Source organism: Tauraco erythrolophus, chromosome 2 (genome assembly GCF_009769465.1).
Source record: "Tauraco erythrolophus isolate bTauEry1 chromosome 2, bTauEry1.pri, whole genome shotgun sequence".
NCBI classification, from domain to species: domain Eukaryota; kingdom Metazoa; phylum Chordata; class Aves; order Musophagiformes; family Musophagidae; genus Tauraco; species Tauraco erythrolophus.
In genome coordinates, this window is record NC_141466.1 from 2208000 (window position 1) to 2230854 (window position 22855).

Here is a 22855-nt window from a genome sequence, read left to right on the forward strand (position 1 = left end):
TCCGAAGATACATCCTGCTTTACTTTTCAGAATGGCAAAGATTGTGCTTTTTCACCTCTGTTTAACTTTTTTTTCTGGTTTCGTTACAGATCCCTTTTTCCCCCTTTCATTTCTGGTGAACAGCTGGTTTCCTGGAATGCTGGATGATCTATTCCAGTCCCTGTTTCTGTGTGCATTGTTGTTGTTCTGGCTGTGTGTCTACCATGGCATAAGAGTACAGGTAAGGGTGCAACATTATCCACTACTTACTGAGAAGACAGTGCTTGTTTTTTCGATTCTCTCAAAAGGTGACAAAAACTTTTGTAAAAAGAGACGTGTCACATTGTACTTTAAGAACAAAATAAATGTCTCTGAAAACAATTGTCACGTGACAATGTGACAGGTGAAGCTTTGCAGTTAAAATGATTTGTGATAAAGCAGATTGTGTTGAGGCTGCCACTCCTAAATGGGATGGATGGGCCAGTCCACTCTAAACTACTGCAAGACAGTCTTCAGAATTATTGCACCGTTATGCTTCGTTCTTGCTTGAAGAGTTCTGTTGTTGTATCTGGTGGTCGATTGGTTTTTAAAACACTTTAAAATGCTACATGAGATAAATACGAATTCTGCAGAATATTCCTGAAGTTCATAGAATCACAGAATGGTTTGGGTTGGAAGGGACCTCAAAGATCATCCAGTTCCAACCCAACTACCATGGGCAGGGACACCCTCCACTACACCAGGTTGCCCAAAGCCTCATCCAACCTGACCTTGAACACTTCCAGGGATGGGGCAGCCACAACTTCTCGGGGCAACCTGTGCCAGTGCCTCACCACCCTCAGAGGGAAAAATTTCTTCCTTATATCCAATCTAAATCTGCCCTCTTTCAGTTTAAATCCATTGCCCCGTGTCCTATTGCTACACGCCCTTGTAGTTTAGGAGTTGCAGTATCAGGGAAATAGGTGGGACCTTAAAAAGAGTGAGATGCTCCAGATCTACTGCATCTTATTAACACAAATGATGATATAATTTCATATCTTCTGGAATCACCTGTGGAGGTTAAAAATGCAGAAAGTGAGTCTCTTAATCTAGTTCATGTTGAACGAAGCAAAGATGATAGTTATTTTATTTTGGCACGAATGAATGACATCTCAAATGTGGGTTCACTCCTTCACCACGCTATTGTTTCCTCAACAGGGGGAAAGGAAGTGCTTAACTTTCTATCTACCCAAATTCTTCATTGTTGGACTATTGTGGCTGGCCTCTGTTACACTAGGAATATGGCAAACGTAAGTAGTTTAAAATTCAGTGCAGAGCTCACGAGCTGAGAGTGTTCAGGAGTGAGAAGATGGTTTACAATTAGTGGTGTCTGTTTCTTAATGTTCTGATTGTGATCCAGGAATGGAGCTCAAATTCTTACATCTTTCTCTTTTGCAAATTGTGACTGATTTGAAAACAGAATTCCCCACGGACGATCTAGTAGTACATAATTTTATAAATTAGAGTGAAATCTAAAAAATGACTACTTTGTCGCTGTGTTATGGCTCCTACTCCTTTAGTGCCGTGTTCCAGTTGCTTTTAGTATTTGAAGCAACAGTTTTTCTCTAGTCAACTATTACACAGTTTGACCAAACTTTCTCAGCTGCACAGTTGGTATTGACACTGCTTAGCCCAGCTATGCTCTCGCTCCTCAAAACTTGGTTCTTTTGCTTGGTTTAGTGTTTCTCCCTTTTTTTCCAATTCATTGTGTTAACAGAAAGGTGTCGCTATTCCACACCCAGAAAACTTTCTCAGTTTTGGGACATTTGTAGTCTCCAAGCTATTTTAGTCTCCAGTGTTTGCCTCTTGTCTTATTTCTCCGAAGGAAGAGGCCTTCTGACCATCTCCGTGGGGTTGTGTGTTGTGGAAAGCAGTACAGTTGCAGGAAATGCTCGTGCTGATATCCTGTCAGCAGAATTGGTATGAGGGAAGGGCTCGTACCACAGTTATTTCTCAAGTATAATTCTTATCACCAAGGGTAAAATTTAAACACTAAATCTTGAAGGCTTGTAGGAATTTGCAAGATTATACATTTCCTAAAAAATAAGTGGGGAGGTTAGACATGCTCGCAACTGAAATCCTCCGTATTCCTTGAAAATTTGTTTTAGGAAGAAGGAGGATGTGGTATAATGTAGATTGTCATGACTGCAGTGGAATCAATGACATTATACCAATTTATACAGCCCAAACCTTTAGTTACAAACTCTGTATAGCAACTCTAAACCTTTTGTTTGGAGTGGGTGTCTTGGGCAGTACAGCTTTTTGACCTTGTCTTTTGTCATGGTAGAAGTACCACTTCTTCATTTTCGATCTTTCCTAGTGTGAATGAAGTGCATGATCCTACATATCAATACGGGGTTGACACAGGCAATTTCCAGGTAAGTCAGAAATATTTTCTTGCTATTGAATTGCGGGGTGGAGTTAGGCAATACAAGGAGGTGGAGTTTGTTTTTCTATTAAAATCTATAACACAATTTAGAAAATAGCAAATGCTGGTCAGATGGTCTCATTCTGACCAGGGTACTTTTAATTTCAGTGTAGGTCATTCATAGGCTGTATTGAGCTCCACCCCAACGAGAAGAGTAAACTGGCTTGCAAATCTGGATACTGAACACCACATGTTTAGTCACAGACCTGTGACTGTTGGGATTGAAAGAAATTTTTTGAAGCTTCTTATTAAGTCAGTTTTGTACATCTTTATTCCTGCCAAGATCCTCAGTCCTAGTAAATCTCAGACTTTTGTGTCGTAAAAGAAGATTTGGAATATAGGGGTCCTTGTATTGTTCTCAGGAGCTGTGTTTTTAGAATGTCATTGAGATTCAGCTCACTGTGAACTCAGCAAACAGAACAATGATTTCTGTTAAACATCCTTTCTTTACATTATTCCCCAAAACCCTACCTTGATGTATAGCCATCCTTGTTTTGTACTTCCTTTCAAGAGCCCACTTTCCCTGAATAAATGGACCATTCTGTGTTGTGCTTTGGGAAGTGATGATTTCTAATGAGGGAAGAAGGAATAGACCCCATATCGTTAAAGAATAAAAACTAACACTCTTCTTACAGGGAATGAAAATCTTCTTCCTTGTGGTGGCAACCACGTACGTTCTCTACCTGTTGTTCCTGATAGTGAGGGCATGCTCAGAGCTTCGTAACATGCCTTATGTTGGTAAGGAATATTTCTTTTGACTCTTCCCCAGCCAGGCTTGTTTCTCCTAGATGTAGGTGTCAGTTCACTAATAAAAACTTTTCTCCATCTTTTTCAGATCTCAGGTTAAAATTCTTGACTGCATTAACCTTTGTAGTGCTCGTCATTAGGTAAGGCTTTTCAAAGTACGTTCCTCAGTGCTGTAACTTTCATGACCTTTTTTTCAGGGCTTTGAATACATTTTGTTGATAAAATCATCAGTGAAACTGAGGAATGTCTTTTCATACGATTTTTACGCCAAACATTTCTTAATTTTTTTAACTCTTCTTGAGGCTTTTAGAGCTAACTTTATATTATTTGCATTCCCACAGCAAGATTTAGAGGCTCACTTAGCTATTTTCTGTGCTGCTGAGTGCTCTGCAGTGCACTGTTCACCTCTTCTGGAGCTTTGTAAGCTTCACTTAGTCAAAGTAGAAGTTTAGAATTAGTGTCTTAGATTATCATTAATATCTGTCTCCTCCTCTCCAATTATGTATTTCAAATTACTGTTGACTCTGGTACTGTCTGTAGTGGATGAAATCCGAGGGAGACAGACCATGGGAGTGTTTTCCACTTTGCTCAGTTGCCTGTTGACTTAATCACAAAGGAATCATTCTTAATTTAGAGCTACAAAGGCAAATATGTCTTAAAATAAATGCTCAGCATGTTAATGTAATTATTTCCTCATATACTCTTCTACCAAGCTGCCGTTTCAATTTTGTGGTTTAAAGACACATTACACCTGTGTGCTTTAACTTTTTTCCACAGCATTGTTATACTCTACCTACGCTTTGGAGCACAAGTTCTCCAGGACAACTTTGTCGCTGAGCTGTCGACTCATTATCAGAATTATATCCTTGTGTTGTGGTGCTGCTCAGCTAGATTGTTAATCTGTTTTCACGCAGGAAGTGCTGTAAAATGATGTACCTGAGGACTGAGACCTCTGACTTCTAGGTGGGCTTTTGAAGTTCAGTCGATTTTGATCAAGGTTTCCTGTCAGCATTTTGTAATGGCTCTTTGTAAAGAGTATGAGCTGAGACAGTTTCGGTCTAATTTGTTCCTATCACATAAATCACAACTTTTGATGCTTTTCAGAAGGAATGAAGGCCTGGATATGGATGCATTCAAGTAATTTTAACAAGTTATTGTGACAGATTTGGCTGTATTTGCTGCACGACTTCAGTTTGCTGCAGACCTGTCATCAGTTGGCATGGGCATACTGAAATATTTGAGAAGTTTAATAGTTTAGAAGTCACTGAAAATGTATTTGTGTCGTGCTCCAGGTCTGTGTGTGGAAGAGGTCATAGCAGAGAATTTAAGTGACTTGAGAGAGACTGTTTGATGTCTGTTGGCAGCAGGATTACAAGTGGTATTTCTGGACCTGGACCATTAGATCCTGGTTCATTCTGCTTTCTGAAAGTGCCCGTGTGGTTTGCAACTGCTCTGGTTACCGAGAAGCTCAGATGTGTATTGGGTGCCAGTAGAAAACAAGAGGTAAAGCCTTTAGTAATTTTCCAAAATGGCAGCAAGAAACCATCTTCAGAGTGCTGTCTACAGATAGTCCTTTCTCCTTCCTTCTCAATCCCTGTGCCAAGGAAGAACTTTTCAAAAAATAAAAAAAACAAACCAACCCCACCTGAACACCCCCCTTACTCAGCTTTCTTTGACCACTGAAGGCAGAACTGTTCAATTCACCGTGCACCCCACCGCTCAGAGCAGACCAGATCTCAGCACGTTACTTGTGTTAAAGCTTTGTCTTCAGTGGGAGCTTCACCTTGAAATACCTTGAGAATATTAGTTGTCACGGAATTTAAAACATGCAGTTTTCTTTAGCCATTCATGCGCTCAAACTTCTGTTAACATTGAAACAGCTTGTGTGTGGTTTGGGTCTTGTTTCCGAAGTTCATAATGTAAGCAGCTCTGTTTAGCAATATCCTTGACATTTGCTACCAGCAGAATTCTTATCATTTTATGGTCTATTGAACTTTTATCTCTACACATTAGCCTTCGTGTATTCCCCGTCCAAGAACGCGCTATATGGTAAGTGTAAGCAATTGTCTGGCAAATTTAGATGACAAGAGCCGGCACGTTGGCAGATACTGTGTAACATCATTATCTTTTGGTTGTCTAATTACTGTTTCAATAAGCAGAAGCTGCACTACTCTTGAGCAAATTAGTATTGGAAACGTGAAGGAACACGTAAAATGTCTACAACTAATTAGCTAAACTTGCATTCTCATGCAGTTAGGTGGAGCGTAGCGTCAGTATGTGTGCAGATACGCGCTGACTTTTGCACTGACTCACAGATAATCCTTACGTAGCAACAGGAGTTCATTCTTACTTTGTTCTGACAATAAGGTTAACATGTTGGCACGCTGGTAAACCACTCTGAAATCATAGAAGGGTTAGGGGTTGGAAGGGACCTCAAAGATCATCCAGTTCCAGTCCCTGCCGTGGGCAGGGACACCCTCCACTACACCAGCTTGCCCAAAGCCTCATCCAACCTGGCCTTGAACACTGCCAGGGATGGGGCAGCCACAGCTTCTCTGAGCAACCTGTGCCAGTGCCTCACCACCCTCAGAGTGAAGAATTTCTTCCTTAGATCCAATCTAAATCTGCCCAAATAGCTAACATGCTGTTGGAAAGGTAGGAGTGAAGCTGATCTCTAACGTGGGGCGATTTGGGGGAACTTGCTTTGGGGAGAGGGCTGCACAGAGCCCACGTAACGGGAGATAAAGGATTGAATGGGTGGCACTTGTGGCTGTGCATTCCTACCTAAAGGATGTGATCTGGCTCACATGAGGATTATAAAGCATTATCCCTCTCTAACATAAAGATGCTGTAAAATAAATAAATACACTGAGTGCCTATTCCGCTTTGAGCACTGATTTTAAAAACATAGATCCATCGAACGACCCAGATTGGAAGGGACCTGGAGAGATCATCTGGTCCAAGCGTTTATGGGAAAGGGAGCCTAGAGGAGATTATCTAGCACCCTGTCCAGTCACATCCTGCATGCTGAGAGGTTTGCAGGGGGAAGGCACTAAAGAGTGGAGCTGGCCCTTTCTCTAAACTTTTTAGAGTAGAGATGGATGGAACTGTTACAGAAAAGTGCTATTTTTCCATTAGGAAAGATCAGAGAAATGGCTAGGTGAGGATAAAGTGAAAAACTTGCTGTTGGGTAACAAGAAGTCTTCGTTTCTAGAAGGCAAGAGAATAAGAAGCTGCCAGGAAAAAGATGTTTATGACAAATTGCTGGGTTGAATTTTACTTGCATATGATTACAAACTGCAGCTAAGCAGCACAGCTTATGCAAGAAAGGAAGGCCTTAAAACAAGATGGAAGGAATTGTCATAAATAGCCGGTGGAAAGTACGTGCTTCCTTTCATCCCACCGTAAAGGTGCCAAGTCCTTCCTTCACCTGTTACCAGGATGAAAAATAACCGGCTAGTCGTTGACTTGCATACGAGGGATTCCAGCTTTGGTCTGCTTACATTTGTAGCTTGTAAATAGCCAAGAAGTTCATGAAGTCTGTGCTTTTTAAATACGTAGGAGCTTTTGAATAATGATTAAGAATGATAAAGTCTGACTTGATTACTTTTACATGCAGGTTGAAATAATATTATAGAATCATAGAATGGTTCGGGTTGGAAGGGACCTTAAAGATCATCTAGTTCCAACCCCCCTGCCATGGGCAGGGACACCCTCCACTACACCAGGTTGCCCAAAACCTCATCCAACCTGGCCTTGAACACTGCCAGGGATGGGGCAGCCACAGCTTCTCTGGGCAACCTGTGCCAGTGCCTCACCACCCTCAGAGTGAAGAATTTCTTCCTTAGATCCAATCTAAATCTCCCCTCTTTCAGTTTAAAGCCATTGCCCCGTGTCCTGTCACTACTTGCCCTTGTAAAAAGCCCCTCTCCAGCTTTCCTGTAGCCCCTTTAAGTACTGGAAGGCTGCAATAAGATCCCCCCGGAGCCTTCTCTTCTCCAGGCTGAACAGCCCCAACTCTCTCAGCCTGGCTCCAGAGCAGAGGTGCTCCAGCCCTCGGATCATCTCCGTGGCCTCCTCTGGCCCCGCTCCAGCAGCTCCATGTCCTTCTTGTGCTGGGGACCCCAGAGCTGAACACAGTATTCATATTACATAGGAAGCTGCACAAGGGAGGAAATCTGCTTACACAACATGGAGAATATCTCTCTGAAAATAAGATGACGTAGTTATGTCATCTCCTTGACTCTTCAGAATACCATGATGTTGCAGCTGAAGGGTGAAGAATTTAAAGGAGAGGATTCCTGTTCGGATTCAGTTTTGCTGAACTGTAGTCCTGACTGCCTTGGAAGCTGTGGAGGCTGTTGCTTCAGTGTTGTACAGTACAGCCACGTTTTTGTATTTCATGTGCTGAATTAACCTTTATTTGGATTTTCCAGAATCACAGTTGAAAGACAATCCCGCCTTTTCGATGCTGAATGATTCGGATGATGATGTGATTTATGGGTAAGGATACAAAATACCTATGGACAGTTACTTGCAGTGTGTTATTTTTGTGACGTTCTTTTCCATATTTATTAAATAAGTGAAGGCTTTCTAGATTGTCAGTGAAAGTATTCTGCTTAGAGAACAGAAACATAACTTTATTCTGGAACAGAAATGCAATAAGAACGTATGCTATTTTGTTTTTTTTTCCTTTTTTTTTGTTTCTAAAAGGGGTTGCCATGGCACTGATACAAACAGTTAAGTAAGTATTAGGGTGCTGGCAGGTGATGGAGTGAAGGCAGCAAGAGACACGAAAGGAAAGCACTTGCTTTTAAACCTGGAAGGATGACAGGAGTCAGGTAGAGTTAGCAAAGAGGCAGCTCACATGTAAATGCTTCAGGGGAGGAGAATGGCTTTTCTTAGGTGTCCAGCACTTACTGAAATAACAATAATCACATCTAGCAAAACCTCCTGGAGTCGTGTGTTTATGTAATGTGAGAATTCTAGCAGCACTTAGAACCCATCTTGGTCAAGTGTCATAGAATCATAGAATGGTTTGGGCTGGAAGGGACCTCAAAGATCATCCAGTTCCAACCCCCCTGCCATGGGCAGGGACACCCTCCACTACACCAGGTTGCTCAAAGCCTCATCCAACCTGGCCTTCAACACTTCCAGGGATGGGGCAGCCACAGCTTCTTGGGGCAACCTGTGCCAGTGCCTCACCACCCTCAGAGGGAAAAATTTCTTCCTTATACCCAATCTAAATCTGCCCTCTTTCAGTTTAAAGCCATTGCCCCTTGTCCTGTCACTACACACCCTTGTAAAAAGCCCCTCTCCGAAGTGTCTCTGTGCTCAACTGAGCAAACTCCTTACCTGCCGTGGTAAACCTTGATGTTTTCACCTCTAACAAAGACACTGCCGTGGCTGAACAGTGAGGACGGGATTAGTGCTGCAGTGAGCTGAAGGAGTTTGTGCTGGACTAGCTGTGTGCGTTGTTTCAGATGGCTTGCCTTTGGGTGGTTAGATGAGTAGTGGTGGTACCAGCTTGCTTCCATACTCATCCTTGCCAAGAGTGGCTTGCAGTTATGGAATGACGCCTATTCCGCATCATCCTCTGGAGAGAAGTCATCTATGTTGTTCATATGCCCAGCAAGGAAGGAAAACAGATACCAGCTTCTTACCCAAGTAACAGTTTGATGCCTCAGTGCAGTTGAGAACCTTCCTGTTGATTTTGGACTCGGTCTCTGAAGGCCGTGTTGAGAGTTTTTAACAAGTCTCTGTTTCACAGGAGTGACTACGAAGAGATGCCGCTGCAGAACGGCCAGGCTATTAGAGCCAAGTATAAAGAGGAATCGGACAGCGATTGAGTTTGATGAAGACAGACGTGTTCAGCTGGAATTGAACCAATTTTGAAGTTTTTCCTAGATGGACAACTTCCATGGCTTCATTACAGCCTGCTGTCATCTGAACACCAACTCCCAGGAGGACATCCTGCTTCTGGTTCTGTTTACAGAGTTAGAACTGAAACAAAGAATGCTTGAAAAGATTGTGCTGAAAACATAAGAAACGAAAATTTTTACACGTCGTGTAAAATGCCTGATAGCAGGATGTCTGCGGACTAAAATCTTTAATTTTTTTTTTTTCATTTAGAAGTGTCACTGATTTTACGCCGATTTGAAAATTGCTTCCGTGCTGCTGGTTTTTTGGGGTTGGGTTTTTTGAGGATTATGTACAGCATACTGTCATTCATCTGGTGCGCTCGTGTGAGCTCGTTTGTGTGTTGTCCACTGCTGTACGAAGTGCCTCATCTCCCTTTCCATTTTCTACCTTAGTCTTTTGAGCTGCAGGCAGGGAATGAAGTGTTTTAAGGGTTTTCTCTCTCTTTTTTTTTAATACAAGAAAACACAAACTTTCCATTTTTCCTTCGAAGAAGCGATACAGACTTAAGACCATAAAATTAATTTAAATTGGTTTACCAGATTTGTAAGTGCGAGATATGTGCAAATAGTCAAGTTCTAGTGAGCTGAAATAGCCTCAGTGGTGCAAAATTATTTTTATAATATTTCATAACATGCTTTATGGCACAACAGAGGTGTTTGGTTTGTTTTTTTAAACACCCCTTTCAAATAGAAATATTTAGGCAGCAACAAATCTCAGAAGGAAGCCAGAATTTTTATTTCTGGCTTTGGGTTTTTTTTTTGTCTGCTGGAGGAGATTGTTACAGAGAATATAGTATGGAAGTTCCATAGAGAATTCTGATTTAAAATTTCCAAACATATCATTTTTAGACGCTTTTTCTACATCAGAGTTTTTCCTTAAATTGCATTAATAGATAGTTAATCTCCATCCTAGGAACAATTGTGGTTGCTCGTGTGTTGAACGTGCCTGAGAGCTTTGGAGCACCTTCTGTGCATAGTTCACCTTCTGTGTCACACCACTTGCACCCATCGGAACTTTTACTGGCACATTTTGTGATTATCTACGTTCCAGTCTGTGCCGGAACGGAGTTACGTGGGAATTAAGCATTCCTAGTACAATGCTGCTGCTTCTCTGGTTAAAAGTTGGTTTTCTCCTACACCGTTGTTCAGGTCTGTATTTAAGTGGATGCTGTTTGTTTCTAACTGTTTTTGTTTTCAGGGACTTGACCTGTCTGAAAGTGTCTCCTTTTTTTTCACGTACTCATAACTGTGATTTACTCGTGTAAAATTTCTCTGCCCGGCTGCTGTAGGAAAGACTCTCAGAAACACTGTTAATGTGTTAGACGGAAACCGGTGCCGGCTCACACCAAGGAGTTGTGCTCATCCTGGAACCAGTTTAAGCAGGAGAGTGCACTGGAGTCCTGAATCACATCCGTGGAAAAGTCGGTTGGTTCTGCTCAACACAATGACTGTTCTAGACCGTTCCTGCTGCAGTAACCTCCTGGTGGCTGTTCAAGATCACCAAGGGGAGACTTCACCGGCCAGCAGTTCGCTTCCAGAGCACCAAAGGAACCCTTCATGGGATGGCATCCTGGCTGCCACAGAACAGTGCAGGTGAGGTCAGTGCTCTGGTGAAGATGAGTGTGATAAGATACTCTGCATGTGGGAGAGAGAAAACTTGCTCAAGTTATGTAGAGCTGTGACATTTTGGGAGGGTGTTTGAAATGGAAAACTTTCTGTACTGGGGATCATTTATTTGTTAGAAGCCAAAGCACTGTTGTGTGGCTAAAGCAAGGAAACTGCTGGGGGGAAGAGTTTTTTCTTTAATTTCTTAATTAATTGGTGTCAGTTTAGAAGAACATATAGGAAAACATTAAAGAAGTATTTCAAGTTAGCAGTGGGTTTTTTTTTTTCCGGTGAACTGTAGTAAGCTGTACCTACAGCACTTCCTTTCAGACTTTTTTTTTAAGTAGTGTGGGGAATTATCTTTGTATCCTAAAAGAGGAGAGCCCATTCTCATCTTTACTATTCCCCAGACGACTCTCTGGAGGCTTACAGCTCCTTGACTTTGCAAAGTCAACTTGGGAGACAACTGGGCATCTTTTGCACACCCCAGATCCTTTTGACTTCCACTGCAGTAACAGTTGATACATGAATTAGGTCCTCAAAAATTGGTATTTACATGTTCTTTATATATTCAGATCATTTTGTCTCTGATATTGTTTAATTCTCTTCTAAATTATTCTGAAGAGAGAAAATGTTTGACTTGACCAATGTGTAAAGTATACTAATGTTTCTTACCACAGTCTGAACTGGTTGTTCCAGTTAACCATGAAATACAGTGTCATGCCTTGGGATTTCAGTAACTAAAGAAAATATTTTTAGTCTAACTTTGAGATGATAATTTTTTTCTAAGCTGTTCTCAGCCCATTTCACTTGCCATTTTGTTTGCATTAACTTTGCTGCATCACTACATTCACATTGGAAATAGGAAATGTGTTACTTAAAGTAAGTATCTCACTAGGAAAATAGTGAGAAAATAGTTTCCTTGTTAATTTTTGGAGATTATATTTAAGCAACCTTTGCCGTGCAAAATAGGGTTGTGTTTCAGAAGTGCTGGAGTGTAACGGTAAGCTTGGATGAAGCACTGTCACATCAAATTCAGTATCCAGTAAAAAGGCAAAAGCAGTGAGGCAGATGAGGAAGCAGTTTTGCTAGCCAGAAATCCCAGTTTCACTCCTCTTACTTCCACAATTGGAAAGCAGAGCGAGTAGCTGAGGGATATTACAGTATGGATTGTAAACAGCTTGGGAGCGGGTGGCATACATTCACCTCTGAGTAAAGTATTTGTAACCTGAGGGTGAAACAGAAGAGATGTGGGTAAGAAACGAGCCTGGCTTTCCTTTCAGTCTGCCAAAGTAGTTAAATCTTTCCATCACTGGGGCCACAACCACCCCTGCAGCATTCCAGGCTTGGGGAGGTGTGGCTGGAAAGCTGCACTGCAGAGAAGGACCTGGGGGTGCTGGTCACCGGCCGATGGAACATGATCCAGCAGCGTGCCCAAGCAGCCAAGAAAGCCAACGGAATCCTGGCATGGATCAGAAACAGTGTGGCCAGCAGGAGCAGGGAAGTGATTGTCCCCCTATACTCAGCACTGGTGAGGCCACACCTGGAGTACTGGGTCCAGTTTTGGGCCCCTCACTTCAAGAAGGACGTTGAGGTGCTGGAGCGGGTTCAGAGAAGGGCAACAAAACTAGTGAAGGGTTTGGAGAACTTGTCCTGTGAGGAGCGGCTGAGGGAGCTGGGACTGGTCAGTCTGGAGGAGGCTCAGGGGGGACCTTCTCGCTCTCTACAATTACCTGAAAGGGAGTTGTAGGGAGATGGGGGTTGGTCTCTTCTCCCACGTTAGGAATGACAGGACGAGAGGGAATGGCCTCAAGTTACGCCAGGGGAAATTTAGGTTGGATATCAGGAAGAATTTCTTTCCAGAGAGGGTTGTGAGGTATTGGAACAGGCTGCCCAGGGAGGTGGTGGAGTCCCCATCCCTGGAGGTGTTTAAAAACCGTGTGGATTTGGTGTTGAGGAAGATGGTTTAGGGACCCTGACAGTGCAGGGTGAATGGTTGGACTCGATGATCTTGAGGGTCTCTTCCAACCAGATGATTCTGTGACTCTGTGATCACTAGTGGAACTGTTCAAAATGAGAAGAGAACGCAAAAAGGCACCGCAGCGTTCCTGCTCTGAAGGAGATGCCATCTCTATGTGCACAGTAAGCAAGAGGGACTTCAAAGAAATCACTGTCTTTGGGCTTGAGCTAGTCATGGCAACCATTTTCTCTAGTATTTGCATGAAAAATCCAGTTGGTTTTGGAATCGGTTGGAAACTTTCCTAGGACTGGCAAAGAACAGGAAGCACGAGTCTTTACACCAGTAAGGAACAGCTGGTGTGACAGACCTGCAAAACTGATGCTGGGGAAAAAGGGGAGGATGGTTCCAGCTGGGAAAGGCTTTGATCCTTCTCTGAGCCAAAAGACAACTTTGAATCCATAGTCACCTAATTTTTCCCCCATTTCCTTTTGCTTATGCCAATAATAACCTTTGCATTACTGTAAATTTTTTTTTAGAAGTCTGTAAATATGTAAAATGAAAATATGGACAAATTGTGTACCAAAATGGTACAAAAATGTGTAAGATAAATGCTGTTTAATGAGAAGCTGTAATTAAATGCTGCTTTGAGAAAGTGTGCATGAGGACGTGTTAAATATGTGTCTAGAAGTTGTGTTAATGACAGCAAATTCTCCATTTATGTCGGAAAACTTCATGCTAATACGGACTATGAAGGAAAAACTAATATTTTACTTCAAGCAAAAGTTGGGTGTTGAGTTTCTTGGACGATTTCATGTGCATAATCATTGTTAAATATGTTCATAATAAAGTTTTATATCTTTATATTGTATCTTGGGTTTATTTTCCTTCTAGTAAATGACTAACAGTCCCATTTTTGTAACTTACATGTATTTTCAGTTTACACGTGTTCTTATGCATATTGAAACGTGGTTAATTGCATCAGGATGCATCCAGGAGGCTGTGTCAGCACAGATTATCCAGGGAATTATATTTTGGGTTGGATTTTGGTTGGTTTGGTTTTTTTTGATTACCCTGCCTGGGCTTGAAGGTGAAAGGAGAGGTTGCTAATTTTCCTGAGAAACACACTAGCCAATTTCCAAAGGAGAACTGGCGTTCTCGAGCGGCTCCAGTGGCTCCGCAAAGCCTGCTGTGGTTGTGCTGGCAGGAAAACCCCGTGAGTGTCAGCCCCAGCCACCTCCTGACACACGCGTGTGCTTCACGTCAGCTGCTGCCAGCTGCCTCTGCCAGCAGGGCTGCAAGGTCTCCTACATGTCCTGCAATAATGAACCTTCTCAGCATGCCAAGGGTGGGCTGTCCCACCTTCCACCCACTAACCAGCAACAAAAAAAGAGTTTAGAGATGGTGAAGACACTGATGTCATTCCTCTCCTTACAGCTCTGGATCTTCCAAGAATCTTCTCATAACTGGTAGACCGCAAAAGCAATCACTGTGTCACCCTCCGTTTGGGGTGATGCCTTTCATAGAATCACAGAATGGTTCGGGTTGGCAGGGACCTCCAAAGATCATCCAGTCCCAACCCCCCTGCCATGGGCAGGGACACCCTCCACTACACCAGGTTGCCCAAAGCCTCATCCAACCTGGCCTTGAACACTTCCAGGGATGGGGCATCTACAGCTTCTCTGGGCAACCTCTTCCAGTGCCTCACCACCCTCAGAGTGAAGAATTTCTTCCTTATATCCAATCTAAATCTGCCCTCTTTCAGTTTAAAGCCATTGCCCCGTGTCCTATCACTACATGCCCTTGGAAAAAGTCCCTCTCCAGCTTTACTTGTATAAAAGCGAGGAGAGACGGGCATCTCACCAACCGTAACCACTCTATGATTCTAAATCTAAGAAATGCAGGTGACTCCGACTGATTCCAGCCCCAGCACACTCTCCCATACTTGCGTTGTAAGTAATTAAGCAGTGAGCTACTGCTTAATTGAGCAGCACAGCGGTTCAAAGAGGCAGTCTGAGGTTCACAGCACGGCTCCCATTTCTGTAATTAGCTGACAAAGAAAACCTGATCCAGCTCTACGCTGAAAACTTGTTTTACTTGTTATTCAGCTGCAACTTCAGAAGGCAAGAGACTTACTTACGTGTCATTTAGTCATGTCACCTTAAGGCAGGTTCTTCTCCCTTTCACAAAGGACTTTCTGATAAACATCATCTAATTTTCGTGCAATTCTGTAGTGACTTTGGCAGAATTATTGAAGTGCTTTATATTCTGGTATGTATCTAAACTATTTGTAAGAGAATTAAAATAATTGGAACTTTTTTTAAATAACAAAAGAGTTAAGCTTAAACAACTCACACCAATGGTTATGAATTTCAATAATTTAATGCTAACCAAAAAGTACAAAGTGTGAAAGTTGGTGTCTTAAAAAAAGAAATCTAGAGAAAGTGTCTCCACTGCAGCAGATTTTGGCATTAGCACCTTGAAGAGAAGTTCTTGAAGTGTTAAGACAGTTCGGCAACACTTGTACGATACCAAGTACAAACATAAACCATGTAACAGCATGTTTTCACATTTCTACATTTAAAAAAAGTTACTAAAAAAGTACAATAAAAATAAGTTGTTCAGTGTATTCACAGTTTGAGTAGAGACGGAATCAAGTGCTGGAGTAGAAAAAGAGAAGGATGAATGATTCCAAGGCAATCATATTGCGAGTCCGAAGGCACTGACGATACAGTACATGGTCTTATTCTCCCACCTCACCGTGCAGGTTCCTACAAATACAAAAAAGGGTTTCAGAGAAAGAAGAAAGTTGCAGTGATTAAATGCATGCCCTTATATCATAGAATCACAGAGTCACAGAATGGTTTGGGTTGGAAGGGACCTCAAAGATCATCCGGTTCCAACCCCCCTGCCATGGGCAGGGACACCCTCCACTACACCAGGTTGCCCAAAGCCTCATCCAACCTGGCCTTGAACACTTCCAGGGATGGGGCAGCCACAACTTCTCTGGGCAACCTGTGCCAGTGCCTCACCACCCTCTGAGTGAAAAATTTCTTCCTTCTATCCAACCTAAATCTGCCCTCTTTCAGTTTAAATCCATTGCCCCTTGTCCTGTCACTACATGCCCTTGTAAAAAGCCCCTCTCCAGCTTTCCTGTAGCCCCTTTAGGTACTGGAAGGCTGCAATAAGATCCCCCTGGAGCCTTCTCTTCTCCAGGCTGAACAGCCCCAACTCTCTCAGCCTGTCTCCATAGCAGAGGTGCTCCAGCCCTCAGATCATCTTCGTGGCCTCCTCTGGATTACAAACATGCATATGTAAAATGACATGTAAAATACACTGAGAAATTTAAGAATGAAGCTTTCACAACAGCTAAGCATTTCATATCTATCAGTTAGCGCCACAGCCAACCAGAAAAAATACCAAACCGCATGCTATTACCCCAAAACTGCAGTACCTGGAAAAAAAGAAAAGTATGCTGCCTAGTCTTGAGGGGATTAGCAACTGCAAGCTGAGAGATCCAACAGCTGTGTCCCTTACCATCACTGGAGTTGTCCCAGAAGCAGGAGCTTGCTGTGTGTAGCCCAGCACCGTTCTTCTGCATGATCACACAGGTCACTGTTTGTCAGCAGAGAAGCTTTTATTAATTTCTTACTGTCAATTAACATTTAGCTACATTTTCGCTTGGCGTAGCACACACAGGCACACACACGTGGTTATGAGGAGCACCAGTGGTTTACAGACATGGCTCTTGACGAGATACTCCCCCACCCCCTGCTCATCAGTGCACTCAGCTGTACCAGCTGCACCAGAGAAGAGGAAGCTGAGCTCACCGATATACTTGAAAGGCTTCCCCAGCTTTGTGAGCTGGCTCAGCGTCTGCTCCACCACACTGGTGGTCCACTGGTTCACCTTGCTGTGCTGGTAGGCGTTGCCACCTATGGCGCTTTCGATGGCCTGTGGGGACAAACACACAGAACAGCGGCGCTGTTGTCAACCTACCCAGGCACCTGTTAACCCATTCCAGTATGCAGCACTAAAGAAGAGACCCCATCCCCACAGAAAACCCCAAATCCTACTTGTCCCTAGTGACTGCTGGAAGTATTTTCAGTTATTGAAAGACTTGCAGTTCACAGTTTGAGCTAAGCGTAGGGGCTATTATCGTATCATCACAGATTACACCCTCTCCATCTTGTGGTATTTTGATTCTTTACTTGTAATTCCTATCCCAATATCCTGACCAGAGTAATGAAAAGCACCTTGCATTCAGACAGTCCTGAAGAGCCTGAGAAAACGCTCGCAACAATCGTTCACTCACACATATTCTATAGAAATGAACTTCAGATTTTTCAGCAACAAAGCAAAAGAACCACGTAGTTTCTGGTTACTAACAGAGCAGCAGCCTTCAGCCAAATAATCCATTTTACTTACCAGGAAAGTTTCCCCTTTAAGATGCAAACAAAAGTACATTTAAGTTGCAGTTTTTCCTCTCAGAAATTGTTTAAAAAAGAAATACAAAATTATTTCAGATTCACAAGAGACAGGAGCATGTATTAAAGCACGTGTATTTAATTTGCAGAGTCTGGCTAAAACATTTTGCAACAAGAAAAAAATTGCACTAGTCTACACTACAAGAGGAATCCTGGACACACATCAAATCCGTCCGGAAATTTTCTGGACAGGAAACTCATGCTTCTTAGCAACAAGAATAGTTCCATCATTTCAAACAAACAAGAACTCACCTTGGAGGAAAAGCATCTCAAAGAAAAACAGTAACATTCATATGCAGATAGCCTATAAAAAAACCCCTACATATTACTGAAACATAAAATCTATCTCTATAGCGTTTAATACACAACATCCCCCTGGAAATTCTAATAGGGATAGACTGTTAGACCAGAGAGGAGCATAGGAAAATATTTTAATTATCTTTTGGATTTGTAATACATATCACAACTCAGGCTAGGTATCATTTCCACTCAAAGCATGCACATTGCTTAAATAAACAGTTATAACCAAATGCAAACGTTCGCTTACCTCTTTAATGATGCTACTGACTTCATCAACAACAAAGGAAGTCTACAAAAACAAGTAGAATTTTAATTAATCAGTGGACACATTCTTCTGTTTACAGAGTTCAAGCTAAGAACATGCACTAAAAACCTAATTTATCCTGGTCAGATTTCTTGCAAGTCAGAAGACAGCGACTCTTCCTTTCTTTGCTCACACGGAATCGGGCTCTCTGCACGCGGAACAGCCAGTGCTGTTTAACGTCGTTGTTGGTGACATGGACAGTGGGATCAAGTGCACCCCCAGCACGTTTGCAGATGACACCAAGCTGTGTGGTGTTGTGGACACGCTGGAGGGAAGGGATGCCATCCAGAGGGACCTTGACAGGCTGGACAGATGGGCCTGTGAGAACCTCATGAAGTTCAACAAGGCCAAGTGCAAGGTCCTGCACGTGGGTCGGGGCAATCCCAAGCACAAGTACAGGCTGGGCGGAGAATGGATTGAGAGCAGCCCTGAGGAAAAGGACTTGGGAGTGCTGGTGGGTGAGAAGCTCAACATGAGCCGGCACCGTGCGCTGGCAGCCCAGAGAGCCAACTGTGTCCTGGGCTGCATCCAGAGCAGCGTGGGCAGCAGGGCGAGGGAGGGGATTCTGCCCCTCTGCTCTGCTCTCCTGAGACCCCCCCTGGAATACTGCGTTCAGCTCTGGGGTCCCCAGCACAAGAAGGACATGGAGCTGCTGGAGCGGGGCCAGAGGAGGCCACGGAGATGATCCGAGGGCTGGAGCACCTCTGCTATGGAGCCAGGCTGAGAGAGTTGGGGCTGTTCAGCCTGGAGAAGAGAAGGCTCCGGGGTGATCTTATTGCAGCCTCCCAGTACTTAAAGGGGGCTACAGGAAAGCTGGAGAGGGGCTTTTTACAAGGGTGTGTAGTGACAGGACAAGGGGCAATGGCTTTAATCCGAAAGAGGGCAGATTTAGATTGGATATAAGGAAGAAATTCTTCCCTCTGAGGGTGGTGAGGCACTGGAACAGGTTGCCCAGAGAAGCTGTGGCTGCCCCATCCCTGGAAGTGTTCAAGGCCAGGTTGGATGAGGCTTTGGGCAACCTGGTGTAGTGGAAGGTGTCCCTGCCCATGGCAGGGGGGTTGGAACTGGATGATCTTTGAGGTCCCTTCCAACCCAAACCAGTCTGTGATTCTATGATTCCAACTCAGTCAAGCTCACATCCTTAGCAAAGTAAGTAATAGATGAACTGATACTGGCTGGCCTTTCGAGTCAAAGTTTTCCAATTTTAACTTGAAAGTATTTTAAAATAGCATGTGTAGCACTTCTGCACATACACACTCTCATTTTACAACAGGCATTAATGTCCACAGTTCACAGTGGGGTTGCAGGGATAACCTCAGGGTGCAGACACAGCTATATGAAACAGGCATCTCCAGGGCACTGATGCCAACCAAACATCAACTCACAGCTCAAGAAAAAGCCATGAGGACAATTTCAGCCGGGGATAAGAAGAAAACTGCCCCTTGGAAACTGAAGGGAAAATCTAGCTCACTGGATTCCCATCACCTCCAGCTTTCTCTGGGCCTCTGGGGAGCAGAGATGAAGCGTGTGAAATGGGGACAGAAAGGCCCCGACTTGTTACTAATCCTAAAAGTACCATCCATTTCCTTGCGTGGTGAGTATGTTATCCTGATTCAGTCCCTCAGGAATTGCTGCCTTCCACAGAAGGTGGTTAAAACAAGCCGCCCCACTGCTGGGGGCAGCCCGCCATCCCCCTCAGCTGCTCAAACAACCAGTGAGCCTTGACAGGCAGGATCCCAGGAATCCTGCAATGGCACGGCAGTGAGCCGGGCATCGCGTTTTTACAACAGGTGTCTCACAGCCTCCCCTCAGAAACCAGAAGGAAGGAATCAGACAATAGAATCATAGAATCATAGAATGGTTTGGGTTGGAAGGGATCTCAAAGATCATCCAGTTCCAACCCCCCTGCCATGGGCAGGGACACCCTCCACTACACCAGGTTGCCCAAAGCCTCATCCAACCTGGCCTTGAACACTGCCAGGGATGGGGCATCTACAGCTTCTCTGGGCAACCAGTTCCCCAAAGTAAACGGAATTAAATTCAACCCAAGCTCTCAAAGGCATTTAGATATCTAATTTGTACTGAAACATTTAAATGGGAAAGAGCCATAGATTTGAGAATTTCGTTCTACAGTTGCTATTCCTTCTTGACCCTTTCCCTTTTTTGGGACAAGAGTGGATCTGGGTTTAGATGCATGACAAACAGAACGTAAAGTCCCAATATCCAGCTTTGTGATTTGTGCTTTTTGATTTTAAGCAATGTGTATACTTTAAGTAGAAATGATACCTAGCCTGAATTGCCAAATAATACAACACTATTCCATCCTTTTGTAAGATAATACAAACATTTTTTGCTTTAAAAAATAAAGGGAAAAATTTCTGAAGTGTTGTGATTTCCCTGCACTACCTCTCTGGCACAAGGAAAGCAGACTCGATGTTTCAAATATCTTGTTTAAAAACGGTGTTCCCAGGCAACAAATGCAAATCACAAAGCTGTATTACTTCTGAGTAATTCCGAAGGCATTTTTGAAAAAAGCTATCAGAATGATGTTCAAGTATGTTAACTATCAGTTTTTAAAAACTGTAACTGTAAAGAGCTGTATCCCAGCACTGTCAAGTGCTGGTGGGTGAGAAGCTCAACATGAGCCGGCACCGTGCGCTGGCAGCCCAGAAAGCCAACCGTGTCCTGGGCTGCATCCAAAGCAGCGTGGGCAGCAGGGCGAGGGAGGGGATTCTGCCCCTCTGCTCTGCTCTCCTGAGACCCCACCTGGAATACTGTGTTCAGCTCTGGGGTCCCCAACACAAGAAGGACATGGAGCTGCTGGAGCGAGTCCAGAGGAGGCCACGAAGATGATCCGAGGGCTGGAGCACCTCTGCTATGGAGCCAGGCTGAGAGAGTTGGGGCTGTTCAGCCTGGAGAAGAGAAGGCTCCGGGGGGATCTTATTGCAGCCTCCAGTACCTAAACGGGCTACAGGAAAGCTGGAGAGGGGCTTTTTACAAGGGTGTGTAGTGACAGGACACAGGGCAATGACTTTAAACTGAAAGAGGGGAGATTTAGATTGGATCTAAGGAAGAAATTTTTCACTCTGAGGGTGGTGAGGCACTGGAACAGGTTGCCCAGAGAAGTTGTAGATGCCCCATCCCTGGAAGTGTTCAAGGCCAGGTTGGATGAGGCTTTGGGCAACCTGGTGTAGTGGAGGGTGTCCCTGCCCATAGCAGGGGGGTTGGAACTGGATGATCTTTGAGGTCCCTTCCAACCCAAACCGTTCTGTGATTCCATAACACAAGCCAGGCCCAGCACTCAAGAGAAGGCTTTTAGATCAGCACAAGCCTGACACACCCTCACCCCTAACACTTTGCTATTGTCTAACCGAGCCGCAATGCAGCTGTTTAAGAACAATGCAGCAAATTGTCAAGGAATTCTGACCTTCTGCAAGGGCAACAGTTGCTGGGTTGTCATTTAGCACGATAAAGAAGAAAACCACCCTTGGTTTATTCGACTTTGCATCTTCATGAGCGGGCCGGCAAACCTCCTCCACCACAGCACACCGATGAACCCCGCGGCTGGTGGAGCCGGGAGCCGCGATATCCCGGAGCGTTCTCTGAACAAGCAGAGAACGGGGAGCAGCAGGGCCGGCCGGCGCCCGGGCCGAGGAGCCCAGCGAACACCCGACACGCCGAGAAGGGGCTGGCCCGCCGGCCCGGCCGCTAACCCGGTCTGTTCACCGGAGTGGCGGCGCGCCCCGGGGACGGCTCCGCAGGGGCGGCAGAACAAAGGCCGGGCCTGCCCGCCGCCGTTGCCGGGGACGCGCGGCTCGGAGACACCGCCAGTTCCCGGCGTCGCCCCGCGGGAAGGCAGCAGCGGGTCGGCGCAACGGGAGGCGGCGGAGCTGCCGACAGCCCCGGGCTCGGCCCGGACAGACCGAGGGGCGGGTCCGGGGCGGGCCGGTATCGCCTCACACCCTCCGCCGGCGCGCAGTCTCCCGAAAGGAGAAGCCAAGCGCAGCCCCCACGCCGCCCTCCCCGGGACCCCCGCCCCGGTCTGGCCCGTTACCTCATCCCCCGACTGGAAGTCGTCCATCTTCCCGCTGGAGCCCCTCACGCCGCAACCGACACCGCGGCACCGCCCCCTCCCCTCCCCACGCGCCGGCCGCTGCTCGCAGTGCGCCTGCGCCTCCGCGCCCCCCGCCCGCGCCGGGCTGCGGCACCCAGGGCGCATGCGCAGTGCTGCCCGCGGGCCGTGCTCCGCGCCTCCCGCCCCGCCCGCCCGGCCGGCAGTGCGCCTGCGCACTCCTTCCCCCGGCCCCCCCCCTCGCTTCACGCCTGCGCAGTGCGCGCTGCGCGGCTCGGAGACATGGCGCGGTTTCCATAGCGACGGCGCGGAGGCGCCGGGCCGGGCCGGGCCGTGGTGGGAAAGATGGCGGTCCGTGGGGCCGCCCCAAAGCCTGGGCCTGCGGGAGAGAAGGGTGACCGTGAGCTTTGTGGTTTTCAGACGGATAGTTTGGCGGCCGTGCTCAGTGAGCGTGCCCGCGGAGAGGTGGTCGCAGAGGTCCTTCCCTGAGGAGAAGGGCCTGGATCTTGTTTCTGGAAAGAGCTTGAAAAGAAGGTCTGAGTATGTCATGTATGCCTAGGAACCAGAAAAAAAAAACAACATGGAAAAACATGAAGAATATCTGAATTCTTGCCGTTCTAAGCAGATCCTGTTATTTCTACTAGCCAGAATCATAGAATCACAGAAGGTTTGGGTTGGAAGGGACCTCAAAGATCATCCAGTTCCAACCCCCCTGCCATGGGCAGGGACACCCTCCACTACACCAGGTTGCCCAAAGCCTCATCCAACCTGGCCTTGAACACTTCCAGGGATGGGGCAGCCACAACTTCTCTGGGCAACCTGTTCCAGTGCCTCACCACCCTCTGAGTGAAGAATTTCTTCCTTATATCCAATCTAAATCTGCTCTCTTTCAATTTAAAGCCATCAGAATCTGGACAATGAAATTAAAGAGCACGCTTTTCCCAATTTCTGGATTTCGTGTCTGTGTGCAGTGTTTACAAAGTGCCCAAATTACTGATGATACCAATCCCTGAGAG

General features: G+C 45.2%; 2 protein-coding genes across 7 annotated transcripts in view; one reads left to right on the top strand and one right to left on the bottom strand.

Annotated features, from left to right (window-relative positions):
* Positions 1–11459, top strand: part of TMEM181 (transmembrane protein 181) — a 38542-nt gene extending 27083 nt beyond the window's left edge. For all 5 annotated transcript variants that reach the window (XM_086632011.1, XM_086632010.1, XM_086632013.1 and 2 more), the window contains 9 exons: positions 90–220; positions 1177–1268; positions 2339–2396; positions 3082–3184; positions 3282–3333; positions 3971–4053; positions 5153–5242; positions 7630–7696; positions 8964–11459. In XM_086632011.1, the coding sequence (XP_086488137.1) occupies positions 90–220; positions 1177–1268; positions 2339–2396; positions 3082–3184; positions 3282–3333; positions 3971–4053; positions 5153–5242; positions 7630–7696; positions 8964–9042 (755 nt within the window). In that variant the 3' untranslated portion in view covers positions 9043–11459. The remainder of the gene's footprint in view (positions 1–89; positions 221–1176; positions 1269–2338; positions 2397–3081; positions 3185–3281; positions 3334–3970; positions 4054–5152; positions 5243–7629; positions 7697–8963) is intronic.
* A 3580-nt stretch (positions 11460–15039) lies between these two features.
* On the bottom strand, positions 15040–21892 carry DYNLT1 (dynein light chain Tctex-type 1). 2 transcript variants are annotated; one of them, XM_086632016.1, is made up of 5 exons: positions 21822–21892; positions 17711–17752; positions 16507–16630; positions 16214–16291; positions 15040–15447 (listed from the first exon to the last, which is right to left on the bottom strand). In XM_086632016.1, the coding sequence occupies exons 1-5, from the start codon at positions 21846–21848 to the stop codon at positions 15377–15379; spliced, it is 342 nt and encodes a 113-aa protein (XP_086488142.1). In that variant the 5' UTR covers positions 21849–21892; the 3' UTR covers positions 15040–15376. The 2 variants fall into 2 exon arrangements, with proteins under 2 accessions (XP_086488142.1, XP_086488143.1); XM_086632017.1 differs by lacking the exon at positions 17711–17752.
* Positions 21893–22855: the final 963 nt, after the last annotated feature.

Excerpts from the sequence above, each read along its gene's own strand:
- DYNLT1 (XM_086632016.1), bottom strand. The coding sequence starts at position 21,848 with ATGGACGACTTCCAGTCGGGGGATGAG. Across the intron at positions 16,292-16,506 it reads GAAGCCTTTCAAGTATATCG|TGACCTGTGTGATCATGCAG; the intron begins GTGAGCTCAGCT and ends GCTGACAAACAG. Across the intron at positions 15,448-16,213 it reads CTGGGACAACTCCAGTGATG|GAACCTGCACGGTGAGGTGG; the intron begins GTAAGGGACACA and ends TTGTATTTGTAG.